The sequence below is a fragment of the Neofelis nebulosa genome, chromosome 17, assembly GCF_028018385.1.
Source record: "Neofelis nebulosa isolate mNeoNeb1 chromosome 17, mNeoNeb1.pri, whole genome shotgun sequence".
NCBI lineage: Eukaryota > Metazoa > Chordata > Mammalia > Carnivora > Felidae > Neofelis > Neofelis nebulosa.
The window spans coordinates 48759811-48786538 of record NC_080798.1 but is presented as its reverse complement, the minus strand read 5'-3'; the positions used below and the strand labels follow the sequence as shown (position 1 = coordinate 48786538).

General features: G+C 42.9%; 1 protein-coding gene across 10 annotated transcripts in view; it reads right to left on the bottom strand.

The window, feature by feature from the left end:
- The window catches only part of HYDIN (HYDIN axonemal central pair apparatus protein), a 439740-nt gene that overhangs the window by 47880 nt on the left and 365132 nt on the right, over positions 1 to 26728 (bottom strand). For 8 of the 10 annotated variants that reach the window (XR_009256078.1, XM_058708213.1, XM_058708219.1 and 5 more), the window contains 12 exons: positions 22659 to 22758; positions 20404 to 20572; positions 19702 to 19940; positions 17673 to 17784; positions 12068 to 12272; positions 11221 to 11456; positions 9150 to 9301; positions 8848 to 9037; positions 5258 to 5360; positions 4751 to 5029; positions 2848 to 2990; positions 254 to 472 (listed from right to left, as the gene is read on the bottom strand). Coding sequence is in view for 9 of the 10 variants with exons in the window: in XM_058708213.1 (XP_058564196.1) it covers positions 254 to 472; positions 2848 to 2990; positions 4751 to 5029; positions 5258 to 5360; positions 8848 to 9037; positions 9150 to 9301; positions 11221 to 11456; positions 12068 to 12272; positions 17673 to 17784; positions 19702 to 19940; positions 20404 to 20572; positions 22659 to 22758 (2147 nt within the window). In the remaining variant the exon portion in view is untranslated. Of the gene's footprint in view, positions 1 to 253; positions 473 to 2847; positions 2991 to 4750; positions 5030 to 5257; positions 5361 to 8847; positions 9038 to 9149; positions 9302 to 11220; positions 11457 to 12067; positions 12273 to 17672; positions 17785 to 19701; positions 19941 to 20403; positions 20573 to 22658; positions 22759 to 26728 lie in introns of those variants that run through there. The other 2 variants (XM_058708220.1, XM_058708222.1) reach the window with 2 other exon arrangements.

Sequence of the window (26728 nt, the reverse complement as noted above, 5' to 3'; positions counted from 1 at the left end):
GCATCCAGACTTAAACTAAAGCGGTTTGGGTCAAGATGTGTGGGCTGCATGGCTGGCAGGTGGCATGCTTGCCAGTTCAGTTTGTTACTTCTGAAATCAAGGTCAAATCAAGGTCACATAGAATGGGAAACAAACTTTTCTTTTTTTTTTTGTTCCATGAAGGAAGGAAATGATGAGACACTGAACCGGAGAGCAGCAGGCACCACCAGCCATGGCAGGCCTGGTCAGATTTGTACCTGATGTTCCCACTCACCTTTCGTTTTGCAGCGAAAGAACCGGGTGTGTTTCTGAGCACATCCACCCACTTGACTGTGCGCATGCGGTCATCCCAATCAGGGACCTGGTCTGCAGGGAGCTGAAACGTGATCCTGGAGAGCTTGCACTTGACCCCCATCTTCTTCAGATTGATGGGCACTTCGGACTTCATGGTCACTACTATGTCCTTAGCACACCCAGGGTGAAGGTGGCCGATCTGCGGAAGAGCCCGATATTAGTATTTTTGGGAATCTGAGCTTGAGGACTTTTTATACCTGATGGTGACGTTCCAGAGAAGGGGTAGAGCCAAAAATCTTGGCAAAAAATGCATCATTCACACCTGTATGTGTAGATTGTCTTAAATATCTACAAGAGATTCTTAGACAGAAATATGATAGTAAAAGCAGCTAATATTTATTAAACTGTTCCTTGCCTCAGGCACTGTTCTAAACCTTTACACAGTTCTAATCCATTCAACAACACTGTGAGATGTACAGCTATTACTCCTATTTTACAAGCAAGGAAACTTGTAACTGGCTTGTGGCCATACCATGAATATTGGAAGAGCTGGATTCAGACCCAGAAAATATGGCTCCAGGTACCACACTCTTAACTACCTGTGCTTCTTCATCAATATGACCTATATGAATTAGAGACCAATGTACACAGTACATTAGCAGTTCTCAGAATGTGGTCTGGTGACCCTTGGGATCCCTAAGACCCTTTCAGGAGTTCACAAGGTCAGATCTATTTTCATCCATCATAATACTAAGATGCTATTTGACTTTTTTATTCTTATTTTCTCATGAGTACACAATGGAGCTTTATAGAGATTACATGACATATGATATTGAAACAGATCAAATGGAGAAGCAAATAGTAGAATCTAGCTATCTTCTATTAAGCCAGATATTAAAGACATTTATAAAACTGCAGAATAATGCCACTCTTCTTACTCATTTTTTATTTAGAAAAATATAGCTATTTTCATTAAAATATGATATTTATATTAACATTAAAGGGTTTATTATTTAAAAATGAATAAATACATGTTTTTAGATATTCTCAGTTTTAATTTCTTAAAAAATTTTTTTTTAAGTTTATTCATTTTTGAGAGAGACAGAGCATGAGCAAGAGAGGGGCAGAGAGAGAGAGGTAGACACAGAATCCGAAGCAGGCTCCAGGCTCTGAGCTGTCAGCACAGAGCCCGATGCGAGGCTCGAACTTACGAACCAAGAAATCATGACCCGAGCCGAAGTCAGACGCTCGATGGACTGAGCAACCCAGGCGCCCCCTCTCAGTTTTAATTTCTAATGTGGTAAATGTCAATAGACATAAGTCACATAAAAAACAGCTTTTTGGGGTTCCTTAATAATGTTTAATAAGGTAAAGAAGTCCTAAAACCAGAAGGCTGAGATTCCCTGAAGTATACCAGATAAATGGGAAATCCAGTTTGGTTTAAGGCATAAAATAATTTATGATTTATCATATACAAACACACACATGTGTGTATATATATATATATATATATATATATATATATATATAATAGTCCTATCATGTTTCTGACAGATAAAAATATCTCTACTTCCTCTGGAAAGTGAAGGGTGAAGAAAACTTAGTACTCCCCAGGCCACAAATGTGTGTGTGTGTGTATGTGTGTGTGTGTGTGTGTGTGTGTGTGTGTGTGTGGTGAGGGGTATATGCATGTGTGTGTGTGTGGGGGGGTGGGTGTATATAAATGGACTGTCTGAAGCTTATCTGTCTACTTTAACTGACACTTTACATCCCTCTAGGAAGCAAAACTTCCTGATGGCACTCAAAGACTTAAAGGTGACAAAATAGGGTCCCCAACTTTCCTTGCTCTATCCCCCTAGAGATCTATGCTTGAATAGCCTTGGTGACTGAAACTGGGCAGAAGGCAGTGGATATATCTGGGTATATGAATTGTCCTGGGAACTCAGCAGCAAACTGTCTATGAAAAGCATCAGGTAGCCAGAGGCTAGGATCTGCTACCACATTGTCTTAGGCCTTGTGTGACGTTGAGCCTTGGCCAGCAATTCATAAAATGTGTGCTGTGAGATGCTGAAAGGGATTCCAGGTAAAATAAAGTTAACTAGATTTTAGTATGCTGAGTGAGAAACAGAAAGATATAATTTGCAAATGTGCTATGTCTCAGTTGTCCACAGAACCCACTACCCCCATCTTAGCTTTCAGTGAGTCACTTTGGCAGGCCTAATGCTCTAACGAACATATACCTTCGGAGACACAGGTCCACAATCTGTGATAGGAAGACCCTAGCCCCTATCCCTATCCACTCTGGGACCTATTTCATCCATAGAGACTTGCATGGAATTCCTCAACTTCAGCCTAGCGACAGTCTCATCAGACCTCGTTCTCTGTTCTTAGACCAGAGGGGACACGGACTGTGTCCTCTGGTACCTGGTCTGAGTAATGGATGGTTCCTGGGCTGTTTCTCAGCTTGAGAGCCATCCATCTCATCCCACACGTTCATGAATATAGACTGACAGTCAAATTGGGTTTGGCTCACACCTAAGGGAGTCCAGAAAACAGCAGTTGGCTTTCACTTACCTGTGGGGAAAAGCAAACTGTAGCTAAAAGGGGCCATTCAAACCGTATGACATTCGCTTGGCTGTGATTAGTCACTGTGAAGCTCACGTTATAGCTGTTTCCGATGTGGCAGTCCCCAAACTGGATGTGGTCCACCAGAGCAGCTATGGACAGAAACAGAAGGTCTGTGAGTCTTCCCTAGCCTCCCCGCGGCTCGCTTTCCTGAGGAGGCAACACTTGAAAGACATGGTGCTTTACCCTCATGCATCTCCACCCCCCCCGCCCCCCCCCCTCCCCCCCACCGCAGATGATTATCCTGGAAAAGTTGGAGTCACATAGCATAAACTTTCCCTCCTTGGGAAATCTATTAGTCCATCTACCTGTCCGTCTGTCCACCTGTCCGTCCATCCATCCATCCATCCATCCATCCATCATCCACCCACCCACCCACCCACCTTGGCTCTCACCTTCAAGAGAAAATATAGGTCCCCAACTCCATTTATTTGCTGAAACAATACTATTAAGGGTTAAAATAGGATATAATATAAAAGCCCTTGTTAAACTTGAACCATAGATAAATGATGAGTAATTTTTAGTATCGCTATGTCCCATACAATATTTTCAGACACACAAATAAAAAAATTACTCGTTTATCTGAAATTAAAATTTAAGAGGGACTCCTATATTCTGATTTTCTAAATGTGGTAACCCTATCATAATTATGAAATCTGATTTCTGAGCTAGGGTTCGCTGCTGGCTCCTGCTTGACCCCTGACAAGAGAGATGTCACCTCGTAGCCACACAGAGGGGTGGAACACCACATAAAGAGGAGTACTGATTTTAAGCCATGTTGTAGAGACTGTCCAATGCTACATTCCAGGATTATAATCAAGCTCCTAGAAAAACTATGAGCATGTGTTTATAACTCACTTCATACCAACTAGCCACACAATTAGGTTGCCTAACAAATGCATTTTGATAATAATGATGAAATAAATTTTCTCCTACCCCAAAGAATATAGTCAGCCAAAAGAAGCTGCAGTGCTTGACAGACAGTGGGGAAGCATGTCTGAGCTTTAGTGTATACAGTGTATACAGAAGTCACCTAGGGATCTCGCTATAATGCAGATTCTGCTTCAGTAGGCCTGAAATGCTGGGGTGGTGTCTGCTTCTAACAAGCTCCCAGGTGCTGCTGATGCTGTTGGTTCTCAGAAAGCACACTGAGTAGTGAGGCTACTGAGAATGATGTTCTAGACGTGGCACAAATCTACACCTTCTTTAATGAAACAAGCCCATGACTTCTCTTGGAATATCTGGGATACATGGGTCCCATGAAGCAGACCACGCCAATAGGAGCCAGCTGAGAGATATGAACAGGGACAACTACAGAGAGATATGTGCTCACATAGCTAATCTGGAATTTGAATTTTGAATTTCACTTTTCAGCTAAACTGGAATTAGCTAAAACTATAAGTCCCTGAGACTCTTGTACTACTCTTTGGAACTGCAGGACTCAGCACAGTGCCTGGTACATGCATGCTGATGCTCAGTAAATATTCCTCGAGGGAACACGTGACTGAAGGCATTGTCTGAGCCAGGAATGAAGGAACATACAGTAACAAGGAGAAGATGCTTTCCTAAATCCCCAGGAAGCTGGCTGGCCTGTTATTTAAGCCATGGTGACTGGGTGGCTCAGTTTGGCTTGGGTCATGACCTCACAGTTTGTGTGTTTGAGCCTTGCATTGGGTTTGCGGCTGTCAGCACAGAGCCCGCTTCAGATCTTCTGTTCCCCTTTCTCTCTGTCTCTCCCCTGTTCACACCCTCATGCTCAAAAATAAATAAAACAATTTAAAAAATTAAAACAAAAATAAAATAAAATAACCTGAGCCAACAGTTGTTAATAGCTCATGGCTGTTTTTCTCACCTGTTATCAAGTCTTCCATAGTATTTTCCTCGATGACCTCCGAGATCTCTGGGGCTTCATGGCTGCTGGAAACCAGCAGCCCATGGATGTTGCCCAAGGTGATGTCATCCTCATAACCCTCTCCCACCATGTGGATGTTCGTCTCCTCATACTGATTGTTGATCACTGACAAGTGGATGATGCCTGTCATTCTCCCAACACTTTGGGACTGGAAAATGACATCAAATCCAGCTGTGTCTCCAGGAAGAACCACCAGGGAGGCCGTGTGAGCTTTCTTTGCTGCCAAGATGAGAGAGAGACATGAAATTTAGAACCAGTTTAAAGGAAGATGTAACCATAAAGATCCTGACTCAAGAGAGGGCAGCTCTAGTGTGGGAATGAGCCTTACCTGCAGAGGCTATTTATGAGGAGACTGGGCCTCCTACTCTGGCTAGATCCTCATCAGTTTCCTAACAAAACAGCTTCTGAGACCCATTGCCCTCTAGAAGCTATACTCCCCCTACCTACCTTTTGCATGTGGTTTGTTTTCCTCTGTGATGTAGATGTAGGAGGTGGTGGGCCACCCTTTCAGAGAGAAGACTCCTAGTTGGTCCCTCAGGTCAACATGCAGCTGGCAGAAGGAAAACAAGGTTGAGTGGTAAGCTTACAGGCTGCTCATGGGTTTTGAGTCTGGATTGAGATACTGTACTGTTTGGGAAGGCACACTAGTCATTGTGCCCAGTGGTCATGTTTTTGAGTTTCTTATTAAAAGGGAGATAAAATAAGTATTAGACCTGGGGAGGAAAAATGAAAGTTTAGTTCAGCCCTTATTGTCCAAGTAAGGAACTGGAGGTCCAGAGAAGATAGGTGACTTTCCAGATTACCCAGCTAAGTAGTATCAAAATGGGGTTGCCGAGGCCTCTGCTATTGACAGAGGCGGCTGTAAAATATATACTAGACTAATAAAATGGAAATGAATACTTGTCATTCTGTGAAGGCTTACATGAATGTGAGTTCCTAAAAATCAGTATCTCCCAGGAACTAATGCATTAGTTACCTGATAGTGTCATATTGAGCAGCCTACCAAGATAAGAAGAAAACCAAAGTGGGTTTCTGATTTACTTGGAGAAAACAGATGTTTTCTAGACCAGTGGAAGCAGTATACCTGCTAAAGCCATGTATCTGCTAAAGATAAAGACATATATCTGATTTGGGGTATAAGAAACCAGTATACAGTTTTAGAAGATAGTAATGCTGGTACCATCATAAACACAATTGAACAATATAAGAAATGAGGCAAAAAGAAGAAAGAAATAGTGACACTACATAGGAAGCTTCTAAGGTAAAAAAATAATTTTATGTGTAGATGTAATCTTAGTAAGAAACTATATGGAGGAGTTATATGGGAAAGAATTGACATAAAAAAGATCTAGGTAAATGGATGGGAATTCTAAATGTTGTTCTTGGCAAAGAGCCTAAATACTCTATAAGTAGAAATTCTTCCTGAATAATTCATAGGATTCCCAAATGGATTTTTTGAGGAATATTATAAAATGATGTCTAAAGTGCATCTCAGAGGGGCGCCTGGGTGGCGCAGTCGGTTAAGCGTCCGACTTCAGCCAGGTCACGATCTCGCGGTCCGTGAGTTCGAGCCCCGCGTCAGGCTCTGGGCTGATGGCTCGGAGCCTGGAGCCTGTTTCCGATTCTGTGTCTCCCTCTCTCTCTGCCCCTCCCCCATTCATGCTCTGTCTCTCTCTGTCCCAAAAATAAATAAAAAACGTTGAAAAAATTAAAAAAAAAATAAAGTGCATCTCAGAGACTAGATTTGTAAAATTTGTTAATAAAACTTAGAAAAATGGAGACTGGGTGAGCAGGAATTTATTGACCTAGATGCTAGAACATTTTATAAAGCCACAATAACGGAAACAACGCAGGGTGATGGTAAACTAGGTAATGTGGACTCAAAACAACAACAAATAAGACAACAACATCAAGAACAATAAATTTTTTAAAGCATCACAGAGCTGAGAAGATAATGAGGAATAACCACACCAAGATCTGGGAGAGCATGGGAATCCAGACAGGACAGCCTAAATTTATGGACTGTTTTTGACCTGGACTCAGTCAGGAAGAGGTATGTGGGAGAATGAGCTGTGCTTTTGATGGCCTGTTGGTACTAAGAGGGCAAAAGTCTTGTGAGAGGCGGGGTGTTTTCTTTGCAGTAGATTGCAACTCCAAAGGACTGCCCGATAGCACCAAAGATAGGCTGGATATAAACCAGGCCTCCCAATGGCAACAATCCTGCTCTGAGTCATATACACAATCCAGAAAATCTCAAGCCCTAAAACCAGCTTTAGATGATGTCCAGTTTCTAGGGTCCCAACGTACCTGGCAGAAGCAAATGAAAATTGTCTTTGAAGAAAAATAACAGCAACCTTAGTCTTATTAGGTCTAAATAACTTTTCAAGTATAATACTCAACACATGATTGAAGATAACCAGGCACACGAGGGGAAAGGACAACATGGGCAAAAATGAGCAGGAATAACAGACATCAGAAACAGACCCACAGGGACTTCAGATTTTGGAATTATCAGGTACAGATGGCAAAATGGTTGTGATCACTATGTTCAAGAAATAAAGCTGAGTCTGCCAATTTCAGCACAAAACTAGAAGTCTTAAGAACTGATTATGCATATTTGAAAAGCAGCCTAAATAGAAATTCTAGAACTGAAAGATATAATAACTTAAGAACTTAGTGGAAGGTTTACTAGTGAATTAGACATAGCTAAAGGGAAAGTTAAAGAAATTATCCCAAGAAATTATGGAGAAGGGAGTGCAGAGAAAAATGGATGGAAAGTAAAGATCACATTAAAAATGAAGAAGAAATGGGGGCGCCTGGGTGGCTCAGCCAGTTAAGCGTTCGACTTTGGCTCAGGTCATGATCTCACTGTTCATGAGTTCAAGCACTGCATCAGGCTCTATGCTGACAGCTCAGAGCCTGGAGCCTGCTTTGGATTCTGTGTCTTCCTCTCTCTCTGTCCTTTCCCCACTCATACTGTCTTTCTCTGCCTCTCAAAAAATGAATAAATGCTAAAAAAAAAATCTTCAAAAAATGAAGAAGAAATGGAGATTTCTCAACACAAAGTGAGAGAATTCACCACACCAGCAGACCTGCGGGGGTATTTCTTCATCAGGTAGCAAAGGATTTCAGATGGAAGGTTGCATATGTAGGAGTGAACAGCAATAAAAAAGATAACTATGTGGATAAATCTAAATAAGCCTTAACTGTATAAACAACAAAACCCAACAATATTAGTCATAACATCTTGTAGGGTTTAAAGTATAGAGGGAATCCAAAGCCTCCCAGAAGTTGTCCCTACTCCATCCTTCTATTTTTATGTTCCACTGTTTGTCTACTATCCCCTGTGTTCTCAAGAAGCTGGGGGCTGACTAGTTCCTGTTTATATATGACACTTTTTTTCCCCTTCTGTTCCTTTGTCTTTCCAGTCTTCTTTCTCCAGCTGGGATGCACTCACTGTCATACCCCTTCCTGAAACCTAGTTATCCTGTAATGCCCAGCTTGCATGTCATTTGATAGTGAAATTTTCCTTGATTCCCCTAGATGGGAGAAGATCATTTTTGAAAGTCTTATGGTTCTTTGGATGACACTTACACAGTTTATCACTTTTTGTTTGTAAAATAGAAACATAAATTTAATTGCTGAACCAAAGTCCCTTCAGATGTTGAAACTCTCACCCCTAATGAGGTTTCTTTAGTTTCTTCCTTATTAAAAATGCAATGTTCATTACAGAAAAAAAGTGAAGAGTAAGGAAGATACCAAGAACACCATAATCCTCCTACTCAGCTTAGGGTATATCACTGCACACTGCTTCACACGGTAACTATGAGTGTGCTATCTAATCTGCTTTCCTACACTCCTGGAGGGCAGACACCACAGCTGACTGGGCTCTGCATGTCCCATCTTACACAGGCTAACATATGAGGAACATCAAAGAAGTCCTCATAGATTAGGGATGGCAGAGTCCTCAACATCAGAAGTCTTTCTTCTGAATCATTCTTTTCCCTTTCCATCCCATACTTCACCTCCAATGGTACCTGGGCAGGGATGGTGCCATTGTTCTTGAGGATGAGAGGCAGCTTCTCTGACTGACCAAGCAGAAGCCTCTTAAAGAGGAGCAAGGGGTTTCCATTTTGGTTGTAGAGAACTGGTCGCACTACCGTCACCCGCGGGAGGTTCCCTTCCCCGACGATATCAAACACAAGGCTTCGGTTCTTGGTCAGATTGCTGCAGGGAACAGCAAGATGGAGGCCTGTCAGCCTGGCATGCCAGGAAGGACATTCCACAGAGGGTGTGGCCTGCAGCCCTGCTGTAAGAGAGGGAGCTGGGGAGCTGGTACCTAGGCAAGCCATCCAAGGTAGCCTCGAAGATACACTGGTAGGTCTGCATGGTCTGCGGGGTAAAGGTCACCGTGGCAAAGGCATGTGAGCGGCTGGCAACACACATCTTATTGGGTTCCACATCAAAAATGTCAACGATTCGGGCAATGAGCTGGGGAGGGGGAGCAGGGATCAGTGTGTTAGCTACTTTGCATCAAATAAGACTTACTTCTTATCTCTACTGCCCTTGCTGTAAAATCTTCCTCATCTAAACTCTGTGGTAGACATGCTCCATCCATTTCATACATAGTCATGCCCCTGGAAGGAACAGCCTAGATACTCTGGGACCACTCCTGAGCAATAACTAGCTGGACTTGGCTAGACCTATGATATTTGACTCAAACAGGTGAATTAAACCATATCTCAGATAGTGCCCCCCCTCCCCTGCCACCTTTTTCTTTCCCTCTCTCTCAAACAAGTTAAGATGCCCAAAGGTCATTGGTGGTTGCTGATGTGGAGCTGAATTGGAAGCCAGACTAGAGAATAGAACAATGGAGACACCATGAGTGAGTGGCACATGGCCATTGAAAGATAGAGCTTCTGCTGGTCTTCTAAAAGTTGCATTACAGGTGACAATTCCAGTTCCATAGAGCTCTGGCTACATGGTGTGCTCTGACCTTTGTCTGAGGTCTCTGATTTATTGAAGCAAACCTTGCTTGTTTGGGCCATCCTGGGTTGGTTTCTGCTCCTTGCAACTCAAAGAGCTTTGGCTAGAACAACCTCCCACAGCACTTGATCTGTCTGCATCTTGTGGCTGTGTTTTGGGAAGACTGTAGGGACCCTTGGCAAGGCCTCAAAAGGATTTTTGCATTCTTAATGATGGCAAATGGGATTCAAAACTATTTCCTCTTATTTTTAAGCTGAGGGTACGAAGGCTTCTTTGCTCTTTTCAAGTGATATTATGCAAATTAGGGAAGAGGAGAATATGTATGCAAATCCCCTGTTAAAAACCTATCATTTAGAAATAAGGCTTGCTCACTTTTTATGTTTTTAGTGTGGAATAGAAAGAAAGCTGTCCCTTCGTGTCCAAAAAAAGGTCAGAGAGTAATGACTGGATATCATCAGGGCCTGAGAGAAGTCATAAAAGGGATGAGATAGCTTTCAAACCCTAACCCTCTGTGGTGACAGTCTCCTGAGACAGCACACACTCTTGTCAGCTCTAGACTAGGCCAACCCTTGAGTTATCTCCCCGCCACCATCACCCATGTGAACAATGCCAGCTCTGGGGCACAAGGACCACCTGGGCCAAAATTACACCTTTGGGCAGAGAACTAAAGGAGCTGAGGTGAGACCAGACAGTATTTGCAGCACATCTGATCGTCTATTGACTAAGCCTCTCTCTTTGTATCCTTAATTTGCTGCTCTATTGTGAGGAAAAAGGACCTCAGTATGGTCTAACTCAGAGAGGAAAGGAGTTTCAAATCTACAGGTCCTGAGATAGGCATTTATTATTTACCTTATATGTGGATGAAGCTTGGCTCTAAACCCAGCCCTGTATCCCTAGGCTTCATTTTTCTAACTATAAAATGAGTATAATAATACAAAGTCTGGTTATACAAACTTTCTGCGAGGATGAAATGAGGCAATAAATGTAAATAATTTAACACAGTGCCTAGAATGCAGCAGGGGTTAACAATTGTTCATCACTTCACCTTACCCTTACACCCTGACATCCCCCTAATCCTCCTTACCAGACAAATGTGCAACCCAAGGCAGCCTCCCTGAGCTGGCACTCATCTTTGGCTCTCCCCACAATGCTTGATCTATTATAGGTATAGGTGGCTGTTTGATGGATGAGAGAGTTACTCATTGGTATGCACCATTTTAAAACCCAGAGGAGACATCCGCTGAGAGAAATGTATGGGTCTTGGCTTAGGGGAAACTGCCCAGTTACCTCATATGATTTCCAGCAGGGCCTGAGAGCCAGATAATCCCCACTCATGTCTAGAGGCTCTAGAGTAGGGTTTCCAAGAGCTCTTTCCATAGCTTCCTGCCAGCTTCAGTGGGCCAGGGCCATTTGGGGCTGCTTACCTTGTTGGAGATGGGCTTAACTACAATGTTCACATCACAGGCGATCTTTCCCACATTGCTGATCTTGAACCGAGCCTTGGCCTGATGACCCACCAGGACGTTGCAGAAAATGAACTTGTTCTCATCCTCCACAAACAGCCCCCCACTCTCTATGGTCTGTAGGACATTGAGCAGGCTAGCGCTGTTACAAATCTTGTGCTCCTCAAATATCAAGGCACTGTTGTCAGTCACGAAGGCTGGGGAGTGGAGGGAAGAATGAGAGACAAGCCCTGATAGCCTGGTTCCTGCTTTCTGTAGTTGCTAATTTGAAGATTTGATTCCGATGGAGGACAATCATAAGAGGAGAGGTAGGGGAATTCACACAAGAGGGTGGGAGTGATGGCACAAATTCTATCTTCTCTTCTTTTTTTGTATTGCTCTTGCTGGTTATCAGACCCCAACCATATTTTCCTCCCAGTAGTAAGGAGAGGTTAGTTCTAGGATCCGGGGTGGACTTAGGAAAGAAAGGGGCATTTGGCCTATGTTGGTGTGAGGCTGCAGGGAGTCTACAGCAAAACAAGAGGAGTTCTCTCTGTGCTTTACCCGAATCTTGCTGAGTTAAAGTGATAATATGCACAGTCACTGAACATTGTTCTCTGTGTGTATGTTGCCCATGGGGAATGGCCAGGCCATGAGTGGGATTCGGTGTTCCTGGGTCCTGTGCCATATCTCATTACACCACGATTCCCAGATAATACTATTCATATGAGAATCCTGGACCAAACTCAGGAAGACTAGGAGTTTAAAGCTGCACACCTTCTGTGCATGCCTTATAAATGGGGTGCTATCCAATCTGAGTGCCCAGTACCTGGTAGACAGGCTTCTGCCAACAGGCTGTAAGGAATGCCGCCAGGCTGATCTCTTGGGTCTCGGTCAGATATATCGATAGCTATGAATTCCTCACATCTTCCCACAGGGTCAGCCACGCAATCGACAGTGATAACCTGGGTTCCTCCGGAAGGGATGGAGCCGAACCCAGGGTAGATGGTGAACATGCCGTGGGTGAAGCGAGCCTGCAGGAAAGGTTGAGGGGTGAGAGGGGTGGGGTGACAGAGTCTGAGCCCTTCTACCAGCATTGTGAGACGGTGTCAAGAGGGACCAGTTGGTTCTCTCCCCACAGGCTTTCTCTGAACCCTAGCTTTCTTCTGGAGGCAGGGAAGGCCTGGGGAATCTTCAGGGATGGGTTCTCTCAGTGCTTCTTTCTGTGCACATTCCTTCTGACCAATCATGACTGAGTGGGAGCCTAAGGGAACAGACGTATTCCACATTGCACAACTCTTACCCAGAGCGGAATCTGCTGGCAGAGGGGTATAGACAGAGCCACTGGCTAAGGATGTAAACTTTTGAGTCAGACAGTCATGAGTTTGAATCCCACCCCTGCTATAATCTAACTATTTGACCTTGGACAAGTGACTTCTCTGAGTCTCAGTTTATCCATGAAGTGGGGCTAAAGCCCCTACCTTGAATCATTGGCGGCATCAATGAAAAAAAAATGTGCGTGAAGTACTTAACATAGCATCTGGCACAGAATTAGTGCTCAAAAAATGGGATATTACCACGCACTCCTCTGGTTCTCCCCCCTACCCAGCTTTGTTGAGATGTAAATGACATATAACATTGTATAAGTTTAAGGTGTACAATGAGATGATTTGATACTGATATATACTGCAAAATGATTACCACAATGTTAGTTAATGCATCCATCAGCTCACATAATTGCCATTTTTTTTGTGTGTGAGGAGAATGTTTAAGATCTAGTCTCTTAGCAACTTCCACATGTATAATACATTACTGTTAACTAGAGTCACCAAGTACATATTAGATTCCCAGAACTTACACATCTTATAAACTGGAAGTTTGCACCCTTTGACCAACATCTCCCCATTTCCTCCACCACTCCCAACCCCTTGTGATCACATAGGGCTAAGGATAAAACAGGATAATCTCCCCATTTCAAGGTTCTTAATGTAATCATATCAACAAAGTTGATCATCTATCATCAGGGAAATGCAAAAAAAAATCACAATGAGATATCACCTCACGCCTGTTAGAATGGCCATTATCAAAATTAGTATTGTGCACTATAGTGGGAATATAAATTGGTGAGAAGAAGAAGCTTTGGATAGTAAGAATACGGTTGAGTGTTGTCACAAAGGATCAAGGTCAGAGTGAGGGCACAGAAGAGCTGAAATGGATGGATGTGAGTTAGATGTAAGAAAGGGAAGTGGTGGTCAGAGAAAGGAATCTTAGAAGTCAAGAGTTCAGAAGCATCTCAGTTTCTTTTGGTATGAGATTCAGGGTGTGACCTCGAGAGCGAGTTGCAAAGGTGGGAGAGAGGACAAGATCATTGGAACTGAAAGGTAGGGTCGTGGAGGGAGGCCTCTCACTAAAGGCAAAGGAGATACAGTAGGAGAAGAAGGCAAAACAAACAAAAAAACCCAAAAGACAAAAAACAATCCCAAACATATACATATATATTAGAAGGGATGAGAGTTATAGAAACATATGTAGAAAAAATATTATGTATGTTAATTAAATAAAAGGCTTCTGTTGAAGAGGAAAATACTTGAGAAGACATGAAAACCAGCATGTAGAAAATTCAATCCAAATGTAATCAATAATTACCAGTGTCCACCTAGTACAGAATACCTACTTTTTCTTATTTTTGCCTTCAATGCACAAGTGGTGGCTGGAGCTGCAGCAGCCATCTTGGAACCATGAAGAAAAGTCAAGAGAATTTCAAACACCAAAGAGCCTCTAACAACACAAGCAACTGTCTACCTTACCTAAACATATTCTATTTAGACCACTAATGTTGGATTTTCTGTTACTTGCAGCTAAACACCATCCTACATGAGTAAGTCTTTCTCCTCTATGAAGCCTTCAGTGACTTTTAACACCTACCAGGAACAGTAGAACTTTATTTATTCATCTTTCTGGAGCTTCACCCTCCATACACACCTCAATTATAGAATTTACCATGTTGCTGGTCAACTGCTTATTCACCCTCCTTCCTTTATAAGTGTCTAAAATATTTCCTCTACATCCATTTAGAACCATATTAGACAGTGTTATAAATTTTGTTTTAATTGATAAACATTATTTAGAAAACTCAAGACGATAGGGAAGTATATTGAATTTACACACATAATCGCCTGCCATATTTTTACTTCCTTCTTGATGTTCCATAATTCTTTCATTTATTATTTATTTTGTGTTTAAAGAAATTCCTCCAGTCATTCTTTTAGGAGAGACCTGCTAAAAACAAATTATTTTACTTTTCCTTCATTTGAGAAAGCTTTAATTTTCCATTCATTTCTGAGGCATATGTTTGCTGGATATAAGATTCTGGCTTCACAATTATTTGCTTCCTGTGCTTGCAAAATGTTTTGCCACTTTCTTCTGGCCCCTATGATTTTTGATAAGAAAATCTGCTGTCATTTAAATAGTTTCCCCCTATATGTAAGGTGTCATTCCTCTTTCACTGCTTTCAAGATTAAAAAAAAAAAAGAAAACTTATTTTTAAGTAATCTCTACACCCAACGTGGAGCTCAAACTCACAACCCCAAGATCAAGAGTTGCATGCTCTATCAACTGAGCCAGCCAGGAGTCCCTGCTTTCCAGATTTTTTTGTCTTTAGTTTTTAGAAGTTTGACTATGATGTGTGTTGGTATGGATTTATTTAGGTTTGTCCTATTTGGGATTTTCCCAGATACTTGAATCTACAGGCTTACATCTTCTGCTAAATTTGGGAAGTTTCAGTCATCATATCTTTGAGTACCTTTTCATCCCAACCCTACTTCTTATCTCCTTCTGGAATTCTGATGAAAAGGATATTAGATTTTTTGTTATAATTCCACAAGTCCCTCAGGGTCTGTTCATTTTTTTTATTCATTAGACTCAAATAGGCTTTCAAAAGACTCAAAACAGAGTTTATTTTCTCTCTTGTTTAGACTGGGCAGAAAAATGGCCTCTCAAAGATGTCCACATCCTAATCCCTGGAACCTGTATATATATTACCTTACATGGGGGAAAACTCTGTTGATGATTAAGAACCTTGAGATGGGGAGAGTATCCTGTATTACCTTGGGACCAATGTAATCACAAGGGCCCTGAGATATGGAAGAAGTAGGTCTAACAGAGTTAGAAGGGGATGTGACTATGGAAGAGGCTGGAATCATGTGATGTGAGAAAGACTTGATCCATTATGGCTAGTTTTGAAGATGGAGGGAGAAAGTTATTAACCAAGAAAGGCAGGTGCCCTCTAGAAGCTGGAAAAGGTGAGGAAATGGATTCTCTTCCAAAATCTCCAGAAAAGAATACACCTTTGCAAACACCTTGATGTTAGCCCAGTGAGTCCTGTGTCAAGCTTCTGAAGTATACAGATAGTGTAAGGTAAAATTTGCATTGTCTTAAACCACTAAGTTTGAAGTAGTTTGTTTTGAGAGCAATAGCAAAGAGATATAATACAAAGAATTTCTATTGTTATGTCTTCAAGTTCACTGGGTCTTTCCTCTGTCCCCTCCATTCTATTGTTGAACCCACCAACTGAGTTTTAACTTCTGGTTATTTTTTCAGTTCCAAAGTTTCCATTAGGTTCCTTATGTCTTCTCTTCCTTTGCTAAGACTTAACCGTGTTTTCATTTGTTCCAAGCATGTTTAGAGTTGCTCTTTGAAGCATTTTTATGTTGGCTGCTTTAACACCTTTGTCAGATAATTTTAACAGTCATTTCAGTGTTGGCATCTATTAGTTTGAGATCTTCCTAGTTTTTTTTTTTTTAATTAAATTTTTTTTCAACGTTTTTTATTTATTTTTGGGACAGAGAGAGACAGAGCATGAATGAGGGAGGGGCAGAGAGAGAGAGAGGGAGACACAGAATCGGAAACAGGCTCCAGGCTCCGAGCCATCAGCCCAGAGCCTGACGCGGGGCTCGAACTCACGGACCGCGAGATCGTGACCTGGCTGAAGTCGGACGCTTAACCGACTGCGCCACCCAGGCGCCCCAATCTTCCTAGTTTTTGATATGATGAGTGATTTTCAGTTGAAACCTGGGGAATTTTGGCTATATGAGACTCTGGATCTTACTTAAATCTTCTGTTTGAGCTGGCATTCTCTGACACCCCTCTTTCAGGGGAAGTGGGGCACTGGCTCATTACTGCCGGGTGGGGGTGGGGGTACAGATCTCTGACTCAGACTTCTCATAACTGCCAGAGAGGGGTGGCAATTCCCATTTCCCACTGGTCGTAGACAGATACCTCCTTGGTGGAGAGGGGTAGGAGTACCTTGCTACTGTTCTGCTGATGCTTTCGGGTAGGGAGGTCCATTGTGGGGCAGGGAGGGATGTATCATTACCACTGGGTTGGGGTGGAACAAGGCTCCCTAAGTGGTGTCTTTACAATAAAAGGTGGAGGTGGTAGGGGGTAATGAAAACTCTACCTCCCCACTGGACATTCTCAAACACAACTCTGGAAGAGGTTTGGGACATCTTATGACAGCCTGAATAAGGTATAATTCTAGGCTCCCCACTGGATTTTGCTAGCAGGGGTCAGATATGGCCACAGATTTTTCTGTTGTTTGACTATAATAGGTCTTTTTATTTTTTTTAATTAGGCTTCATGACCAGCATGGGGCCCAACACAGGGCTTGAACTCATGACTCTGAGATCAAGACCTGAGCTGAGATCAAGAGTCGGATGCTTAACCAACTAAGCCACCCAGGTGCTTCTGCAATAGAAAAGTTCTTATGAAAGTTTTCTGTCTTGCTGGGCTGCTCTTTTCCTGGCCCTTTGGCTAGTGGGAGCAGGCTTTTGTTGGAGCTTTTTTTGGTTTGTGTCTGTTGATGTTTCTGGGTTGCTGGCTCCTTTTGCACCCAGTTTTAGATATATGAAGTAAAAAGAAAACTCAGGGAACTCACCATTGTGATGCTTGTTAGGTCCCAAGGATCCTAGGTAGTCTGATTTTTTCTCCTCACCTTTTGGTCTCCTATGTTAGTTTTGTATACAATGTGCACGGTTTTTAGTTGTACTTAGTTGGGCAGAATAAAGAAAAGTATGTTTATTTCATCTTATTAGAGAAGTCTTAAAATCTGCGTTTATTTAAGTCTGTCCACATGGGTTTCTGTTTTTTTTATTAACAAATGATTCTTGATTAAAATATACATGAAAAGCTGAAACTTAATTTTAAGGCAATAAGGAGCCAATGAGGGTTTTAAAACAAGAGAGGATATCCAAATTAAAAGTCAACACCTTGCCGTAAAATGAAAGTAATATTTCAATATAACTAGAATTCCTGCCACCATGGGTTCATTCAAATCCCTCTAGCCTAGGGGGGTATTTGTTGCAAGAACTAGTCAGGAGAAAACTAGTTGGGAGGCAGGCTTACAGGGCTTCTGTGACAAGGAAAAGGGTGCTCACCTGGTTTGTGATGTTTATTTCTTTCTGAACAGTATCAGAGAGCTTGGCTGCTTTGGAAGGGCCAGTCTTGTAGAAGCTTTCCCGCGATCTTGCATGTCTAACATGGCTGGTTCTGATTAAAGAAGCAGGAGTACACCCTCAGGTTGGGATGGTGACATTCAGTACTACTTGTCTGCTAATTGTAAGGTCCCTTGTCCTAAGAATTAAGGAGGCAGCCAAGGGAGCATCTGGGGGGGGGGGGTCAGCCTATTTATCATTAACCAACCTCACTGAATAACTATAAGAAAACTATATAGTAATTATACTTATTAACTATGATTCACAAGGACATGAACATTACTGCAAGAAAATAATAATTTTTAAATGTTTACTTGACTTCACTGGGAAGCAGTGTGTGAAAATTATTTACAGAAAATCATTTGTGGAAAAATCTTTTACTTGATCTTACTTAAAAAAAAAAGAAATGTCAAATAGACTTAAATTCTGTCCCTTTTCTTCGTATTTGTAGTCATGGTGCTTTTAAACTGAATTTATGCAATAGCTCAAATACAGGATTCTGGCTGCTGTTCACTTCATTTGAAGCTAGTTTACCCATTAATTAGCTTGTCTAGATGCCAGTTAACCTACAATGTCAAATGTATTTGAGGTACAATCTTAGACTTTTGAGAGCTTTATATAATTTGACCATTCACTTGCATAACGGCCAAAACAACAAAAGTTCAACCCCCTTTGAGTGTTTTGCGTTAAATTTGTACACACTTAAATGAAAAACAATTAAAATTAAAAACACTGTATGTTAACTAACTTGAATTTAAATAAAAAACAATTTAAAGAAAAATACAATTACATCATAATATCTGTCAAAGGTATTGAATTATTGTAAGATAAATGATAAAAAAATTAAGCTGAAATTAAATTTGGAAGAAAGAAAGTTTAAATAGCTTAACCCCAAATTTCTTAATATATTCAAGCTTAGCCAAAATGGAAAAACATATCTACAAAATACAAAACAATTACAAACAGTGGATGTCTGATTTAAAACAATTACTTGTAAAGTCAATTTTAAATTAATTAATTAGGGGGTCAATTAATTAGTCAGGACAAAGTCTGACAATTAATTAGGGGGTCAATTAATTAGTCAGGACAAAGCCTCAAAAATTGGTAAAACTATGCTTAATTTGCCAAAAAAAGATGATCATCAAATAAAAGACAAAAGCACTCAGAAAGGTAAATTGTTTTAGTGAATTGGTTAAGAGCTGCCTTTTGAAGAATACAGACTTTTGCCGTTGGAACAGCTATTAAGTTAGCTCTTGTTATACCGGGTCTTCATGTGGAGAAGGTGAAAACAGTCCCAGGAGACTGAATGCCGCAGCACGCGTCTCTAGTCTACATTTCCAGGGTACCTTTTGCCATCCCCCACATGAAGCACAGCTATGATGTATTTTGATTTAGCTTGCGGTTATAATAGTCCCCCGACATCTTACAATAAAGAGGACACTGACTTACTGGGAGTCTTGTAGCACACACGAGAAGCACGAGGACAACAGACACAACCCCAAGGAGAAGACTTCACATCTGTTCAATTAAATTTACCTTAGATCTGACAGCAGTTAGAAAGCATATGAATCTGGAATCTGAGATGTGGGTTTAGAACTGAGATCTACTGGTGATTTCTTGCATAATCTTGGATGAGCCATTTCTAAATCTTAGTGACCTCAGCTCCACAAAAGGGGATTGGGTGAATTTAATGTTTTATTTATTTTTGAGGGAGACAGAGTGTGGGTGGGGGAGGGGCAGAAAGGGAGGGAGACACAGAATCTGAAGCAGGCTCCTGGTTCTGAGCTGTCAGCACAGAGACCTACAAACCATGCGATCGTGACCTGAGCAGAAGTCAGATGCTTAACGGACTGAGCCACCCAGGCGCCCCGGGGATTGGGTGAATTTAGATGAAATATATGAAAGCTCTTTGTAAAATATAGTGTACTAATTAACCAGGGAATGGCATGAGTTAAGTGAATACTCATCTTACATTTTCTTTTGATGAATGGGGCTCTCCCCCATCAGCCTATAAAGGGCGTATCTGAAGTCAGTAACACCTTGATTTTCTATGGTGAAGGTGGTGCTTCTCCGAGTGCCACAGATCAAAGCTCCAAAGTTGATGATGGAGGAGGGGCTGATGTTGTATTTGGAGAACACTGCATTCACAGAAAACTTAATTGGGATGCTGGCAATGATTTCACCCCCTTCTGTGATGTTGGGCTCAATAATCTAGAAGGGAGGAAGAAGTGGGAAGATGTTAGCCATTATGCTCCAGAATTCCCAAGACTACCTACTCCATTCTCTACTTTCATCATTGAAAGCCAATCTCATTCTTTTTTTTCATTCTCTTTTTATTATTGCAACAACAATGTTAGCGAAAACTAATATTACACTTACTACGTACCAGCCATGGACCAACAGGGACCGACTTTACCTACTCCTTCACTTCCCTGCTCTTGTTTTGCATTTGATGACTGAACTCAGCTCCTTTGGTGCTCCTCAAAGATCAGGGGCTACATTTCCTGTCTGGCACTCTAGATTCCTGATGACTTTGCACACCTCCCACCTGACCTACTCTTGCCTGCTAGCTAGGGACCAATCCCTAGAGCATGTATTAGATCACGTACTCTTCTTTCCAAAATGAGTCCCACAGTCCTGCCACCGAGTGAATCCTCCCTTTGAGCTGTTGTACCTGACAGCGCAGAATCGGCTGGTGCTCAATCTTCACTTCCTTTTTTGCACGAAATGACACCTGGACATTTGTGGGCTTTTCCATTGTGGTCAGTGAGCCCTTTTTGGGTAGGACTGAGATCATGGAATTTACATTGGTTGCCAAAATCCCTAAGGAGTCCACAGAAAAGCTGAAAGATAAGAATAAAGGTCAGTTTAAGTCATTATGGGGAACCCATGATACTAGAGAGGAGATAGACTGTTGAGTGCCTGCCATGTCCCTGGCTCTGCTTAAGCATGGTGTCTAGAAGTGCCCACTGTGCTCTGTATGTTCTGACCACCCCTCCACAGCCAGGATAGATGAGGCCAGAGATTGGTGCATGAGGCAAAGACAGCCATCTGTAGCCTGAGGTCAAGAGGTGCCTTTGCAGAATATCTTTGCCCAACAGAGACGCTTGATGCTAGATAAGGATCAACTAAATGAATTCATCTCTCTGTCTCTCTGTCGCTCTTCCTCCCCTCTCTGTGACTGTATGCAGCACATACAGAGGGAACAGTGATGCAGAAGCCAGGGGATCTAAGGAAGGAGAGAAAGCAGGGGTAGAAGCCATTTAACAGGGACACTTGGAAAGGGAGGCAATGGCCCAATGGGGGTGAGGTGCGAAGCCACAGAGAGCAGCTGGCTCATGAGAATGGCAGAGGGACTGGAGCAGAAGCAAGGAACTTAAGCTGAGGCAGGACACCTGGAGTTGTCATGGGGACCTCAACATCACCCCATGCTCCAGGAGGCCTGGTGGCTCTACTGCTGCACACCTGGTACCTGAGTTTCCTCCCTTCTCCGCACAGCCTTCCGGTGAATTTTGATCACCTGTTCCATCCTGAAGGTGACCGTTCCACGTAACCTCAAAGAGCAGAGCTAACGCCCCAATGATAACCTACAACAAAACTCACCAACAGGCAAGACTCCATTCAGCGCTAATTCCAAGGGGACAGTGGCTTTCTTTTAGCTTTTATCTATATTTGCATTTCAATTTATGAGTCTAGTAATGGTAGCCCTGAGGCAGGACCTCTCTCACATCACTGTTCTGTCAGCTGAAATGAAACTATCATGAATACACTGGATTCCTTCTAAGTCCGTGACGGGGAAGTCCCTTTATCAACTGCAGTTTTTCTAGGGGGCAGGATAATTGTCCAGAGAATAGATTGTAGACTGGCCACAGGTGCTGGCACTGCCCCCAAGGTTTGTGTGACCCTCTGCCTGAGTGACCTTCTCCCTTCCCCAACCCAGTACCACCCTTTCCTCTCTGAGAAATCTCAGATTCAGTGTTTCTTTTTTTTATTTTTTTATTTATTTTTTTTATTTTTGAGAGAGAGACAGAGTGCAAGCAGTCAGGGACAGAAAAGAGACACACGCAGAATCTGAAGCAGGCTCCAGGCTCTGTGCTGTCAGCACAGAGCCCGATGGGGGGCTCAAACCCATGAACACATGAGATCATAACCTGAGTTACAGTCTGAGGCTTAACCGGTGAAGCCACCAAGGTGCCCCTTGTGTTTCATTTTTAAAATTATTTATTTATTTATTTCTAAAAATTTGAATCCAAGTTAGTGTCATAATGATTTCAGGAACAGAATTTAGTGATTCATTACCTATGTATAACACCCAGTGCTCATCCCAAGTGTCCTCCTTAATGCCTCTTGCTCATTTAGCCCATCCCCCAACCCTGCTCTAGCCACCCTCAGTTCTTTGTATTTAAGAATCTCTTATGGTTTTTCTCCCTCTCTGTTCTTATATTAGTTTTGCTTCCTCAAGAAAGAGCACAAGCTGGAGCTCTATTCCACCAGGCCACCATTTGGATTCCAGAACACAGTGGTTCTTAAAATTAAAAAAGAAAATTGGAAAAATCCCTTTCTTCACATGCTGTCTTAGATGGAATGCTGCCTTATGAGACAGATAGGAGCCAGCTGAGGTCCCTATCCCCAGTCTCTCCCTCCACCCCCAGGACCTCCCCTCACCTTCACCCAACGTCTCCCTCTGAGTCTCCCTCCCACCCCTGGACCCCTGTGGCTCTGGGTGCATTCAGAGGACCCTGAAGGACCCCTGTAAAGCCACAGAGTTGAGAGCCTCTGCTATCAGGAGCTGAAATCCCATTCGTTTGAAGCCCGAGTGAGGCTCAAAGCAGAGATGGTTTTTATGATTTCCCTAGTCAAGGTTTTTTTTGTATCTCCCAGACCGTGAGTGGATGGGGATGACCATGTGACCAATGGTTTTCAGGTTACCTGAACATGATCTCATATTTCCCACGGTTCTTCAGCTGCAGGGGCTGCTTCACCTCTTCCATGACCTTCACAATCCCGAAATCGAGGCCTCCTTCAGCTCCTGCAGAAGTCAAGGGCCAGGGTGGGGAGGATGAGTGGATGGCACAGGGGTGAGAAGCAGGGGAACTCCCTATTGAAGTTCACGTGGAAAATTCATGGTGACAAGTTCAGAGGATTTGTTTTCTGAAAACACTGTGGCTAAAAATACCTCGAGTAATTGAGTCTCAGCCAATAAACAATAGACACTGCTCTTGAGCCCAGTTCAAGTTGGGTGGCTCCCCCTGGTTTCCATCTTAGGACCACTGTCCTTCCTTTCATGCTTTCCACTAGCTAAAACTTCTGCTATTAAAAATTTTTTTTTGCATCAAGTGTATAATATACATACTTAGAATATTACATATAAATTTGTATTGTTTTACTTAGCATTGATCATAAGCATGTCTCCACATAATTGAAAACCTCATAAATGTGATCTTGATGGTTATATGTATACCATGATAGTCTGTTCTATAACTTAAAATATTATTTCTATAATAATAATATTCCATTCTTAATAGACATTTAGGTTATTTTCAATCTTCCATTATTACAAATAATGCCGCAATAAATATCTTTGTACATAAGACTAATGACATGTGGGTGCGCATGTGGCTCTTGTGTTCTACGCATCCTGCTGAGAAGGAGACCAGTCAGAAAAGGGAGAAATAATGGAGAACTGCATGCTAAAAGGGAGGGATCTAACCCGGGTGTTAGGGCAGTAGAATGGGCAGAATGATGCCCTGTGCCCCCGGAAGGTGTCCATGTCCTAATCCCCGGAATCTGTGAATATGCTAATTTACATGTCAAAGGAGAATTATGGATGGAATTAAGGTTGCTAATCATCTGACTTTAAAAAATAGAAAGGTTGTCCTGGATTCTCTGGGTGGGCCCAATGTAATCACAAGGACCCTTAAAGGAGACAGAAGTGGGAGAACTAGAGAGATGGTGCCATGAGAAGGACCTGGCCCAACGTTGCTGGCTCTGAAGATGGAGGAAAAGGACCATGCCCTAAGGGATGCAGGCAGCTCCTAGAAGCTGGAAAAGGCAAGGAAATGGATTCTCCCTCAGAGCTTCCAGAAATGAGTGCAGCTCTGCCAACACCTTGATGTTAGCCCAGGTAGATCCGCTTTGGACTTCAGAACCACAGCACTGTAAGCTGATAAATTTGTGTCGTTTTAAGCCACAATGTTTCTGGTAATTTGTTACAGCAGTGATAGAAAACTGTTGAAATTTTTAATTTAGGTTAGGTTTTAATTTAGGTTAACACAGGTTGGAAGAAGACAGGCACTTACTCTAAGATGACTGTTCAGAAAAAAGCTCTGCAAACTTTCTACTAATGGCCACCCCTCGTCATCTCCCATTAGAGAAATTAAGATTCGTAGTAATGTTGCTAACATTATTCGGGGATTTGCATTACAATTGACTGAAATTCCACCCCCTCCCCAACATCCACTAGTCTTCCTCTACATAAGAAATATACTAAGCGGAGGAGTTCCGGAAGATGGCGGCGTAGGAGGACGCTGGGCTCACCGCGCGTCCTGCTGATCACTTAGATTCCACCTATACCTGCCTAAAGAACCCAGAAAACCGCCAGAGGATTAGCAGAACGGAGTCTCCGGAGCCAAGCGCAGACGAGAGGCCCACGGAAGAGGGTAGGAAGGGCGGCGAGGCGGTGCGCGCTCCACGGACTGGCGGGAGGGAGCCGGGGCGGAGGGGCGGCTCGCCGGCCAAGCAGAGCCCCCGAGTCGGGCTGGCAAAAGCGGAGGGGCCGGACGGACTGTGTTCCGACAGCAAGCGCGACTTAGCGTCTGGGAGGTCATAAGTTAACAGCTCTGCTCAGAAAGCGGGAAGGCTGGAGGACAAAGGGAGGGAGAGCTGCTGAGCCCCCGGACGGCAGAGCTCAGCTTGGCGGGGAACAAAGGCGCTCGCCAGCACCATCTCCCCCGCCCATCCCCCAGCCAAAATCCCAAAGAGAACCAGTTCCTGCCAGGGAACTTGCTCGCTCCGCGCAAACACCCAACTCTGTGCTTCTGCGGAGCCAAACCTCCGGCAGTGGATCTGACTCCCTCCCGCTGCCACAGGGCGCCTCCTGAAGTGGATCACCTAAGGAGAAGCGAGCTAAGCCTGCCCCTCCCGCCCCCGTGCACCTTGCCTAACCACCCCAGCTAATACGCCAGCTCCCCAGCACCACAAGCCTGGCAGTGTGCAAGTAGACCAGACGGGCCACACCACCCCACAGTGAATCCCGCCCCTAGGAGAGGGGAAGAGAAGGCACACACCAGTCTGACTGTGGCCCCAGCGGTGGGCTGGGGGCAGATATCAGGTCGGACTGCGGCCCCGCCCACCAACTCCAGTTATACACCACAGCACGGGGGAAGTGCCCTGCAGGTCCTCACCACTCCAGGGACTATCCAAAATGACCAAACGGAAGAATTCCCCTCAGAAGAATCTCCAGGAAATAACAACAGCTAATGAACTGATCAAAAAGGATTTAAATAATATAACAGAAAGTGAATTTAGAATAATAGTCATAAAATTAATCGCTGGGCTTGAAAACAGTATACAGGACAGCAGAGAATCTCTTGCTACAGAGATCAAGGGACTAAGGCACAGTCACGAGGAGCTGAAAAACGCTTTAAACGAAATGCAAAACAAAATGGAAACCACGACGGCTCGGATTGAAGAGGCAGAGGAGAGAATAGGTGAACTAGAAGATAAAGTTATGGAAAAAGAGGAAGCTGAAAGAAAGAGAGATAAAAAAATCCAGGAGTATGAGGGGAAAATTAGAGAACTAAGTGATACACTAAAAAGAAATAATATACGCATAATTGGTATCCCAGAGGAGGAAGAGAGAGGGAAAGGTGCTGAAGGGGTACTTGAAGAAATTATAGCTGAGAACTTCCCTGAACTGGGGAAGGAAAAAGGCATTGAAATCCAAGAGGCACAGAGAACTCCCTTCAGACGTAACTTGAATCGATCTTCTGCACGACATATCATAGTGAAACTGGCAAAATACAAGGATAAAGAGAAAATTCTGAAAGCAGCAAGGGATAAACGTGCCCTCACATATAAAGGGAGACCTATAAGACTCGTGACTGATCTCTCCTTTGAAACTTGGCAGGCCAGAAAGGCTTGGCACGATATCTTCAGTGTGCTAAACAGAAAAAATATGCAGCCGAGAATCCTTTATCCAGCAAGTCTGTCATTTAGAATAGAAGGAGAGATAAAGGTCTTCCCAAACAAACAAAAACTGAAGGAATTTGTCACCACGAAACCAGCCCTACAAGAGATCCTAAGGGGGATCCTGTGAGACAAAGTACCAGAGACATCACTACAAGCATAAAACATACAGACATCACAATGACTCTAAACCCGTATCTTTCTATAATAACACTGAATGTAAATGGATTAAATGCACCAACCAAAAGACATAGGGTATCAGAATGGATAAAAAAACAAGACCCATCTATTTGCTGTCTACAAGAGACTCATTTGAGATCTGAGGACACCTTTAGATTGAGAGTGAGGGGATGGAGAACTATTTATCATGCTACTGGAAGCCAAAAGAAAGCTGGAGTAGCCATACTTATATCAGACAAACTAGACTTTAAATTAAAGGCTGTAACAAGAGATGAAGAAGGGCATTATATAATAATTACAGGGTCTATCCATCAGGAAGAGCTAACAATTATAAATGTCTATGCGCCAAATACCGGAGCCCCCAGATATATAAAACAGTTACTCATAAACATAAGCAACCTTATTGATAAGAATGTGGTCATTGCAGGGGACTTTAACACCCCACTTACAGAAATGGATAGATCATCTAGACACACAGTCAATAAAGAAACAAGGGCCCTGAATGATACATTGGATCAGATGGACTTGACAGATATATTTAGAACTCTGCATCCCAAAGCAACAGAATATACTTTCTTCTCGAGTGCACATGGAACATTCTCCAAGATAGATCATATACTGGGTCACAAAAC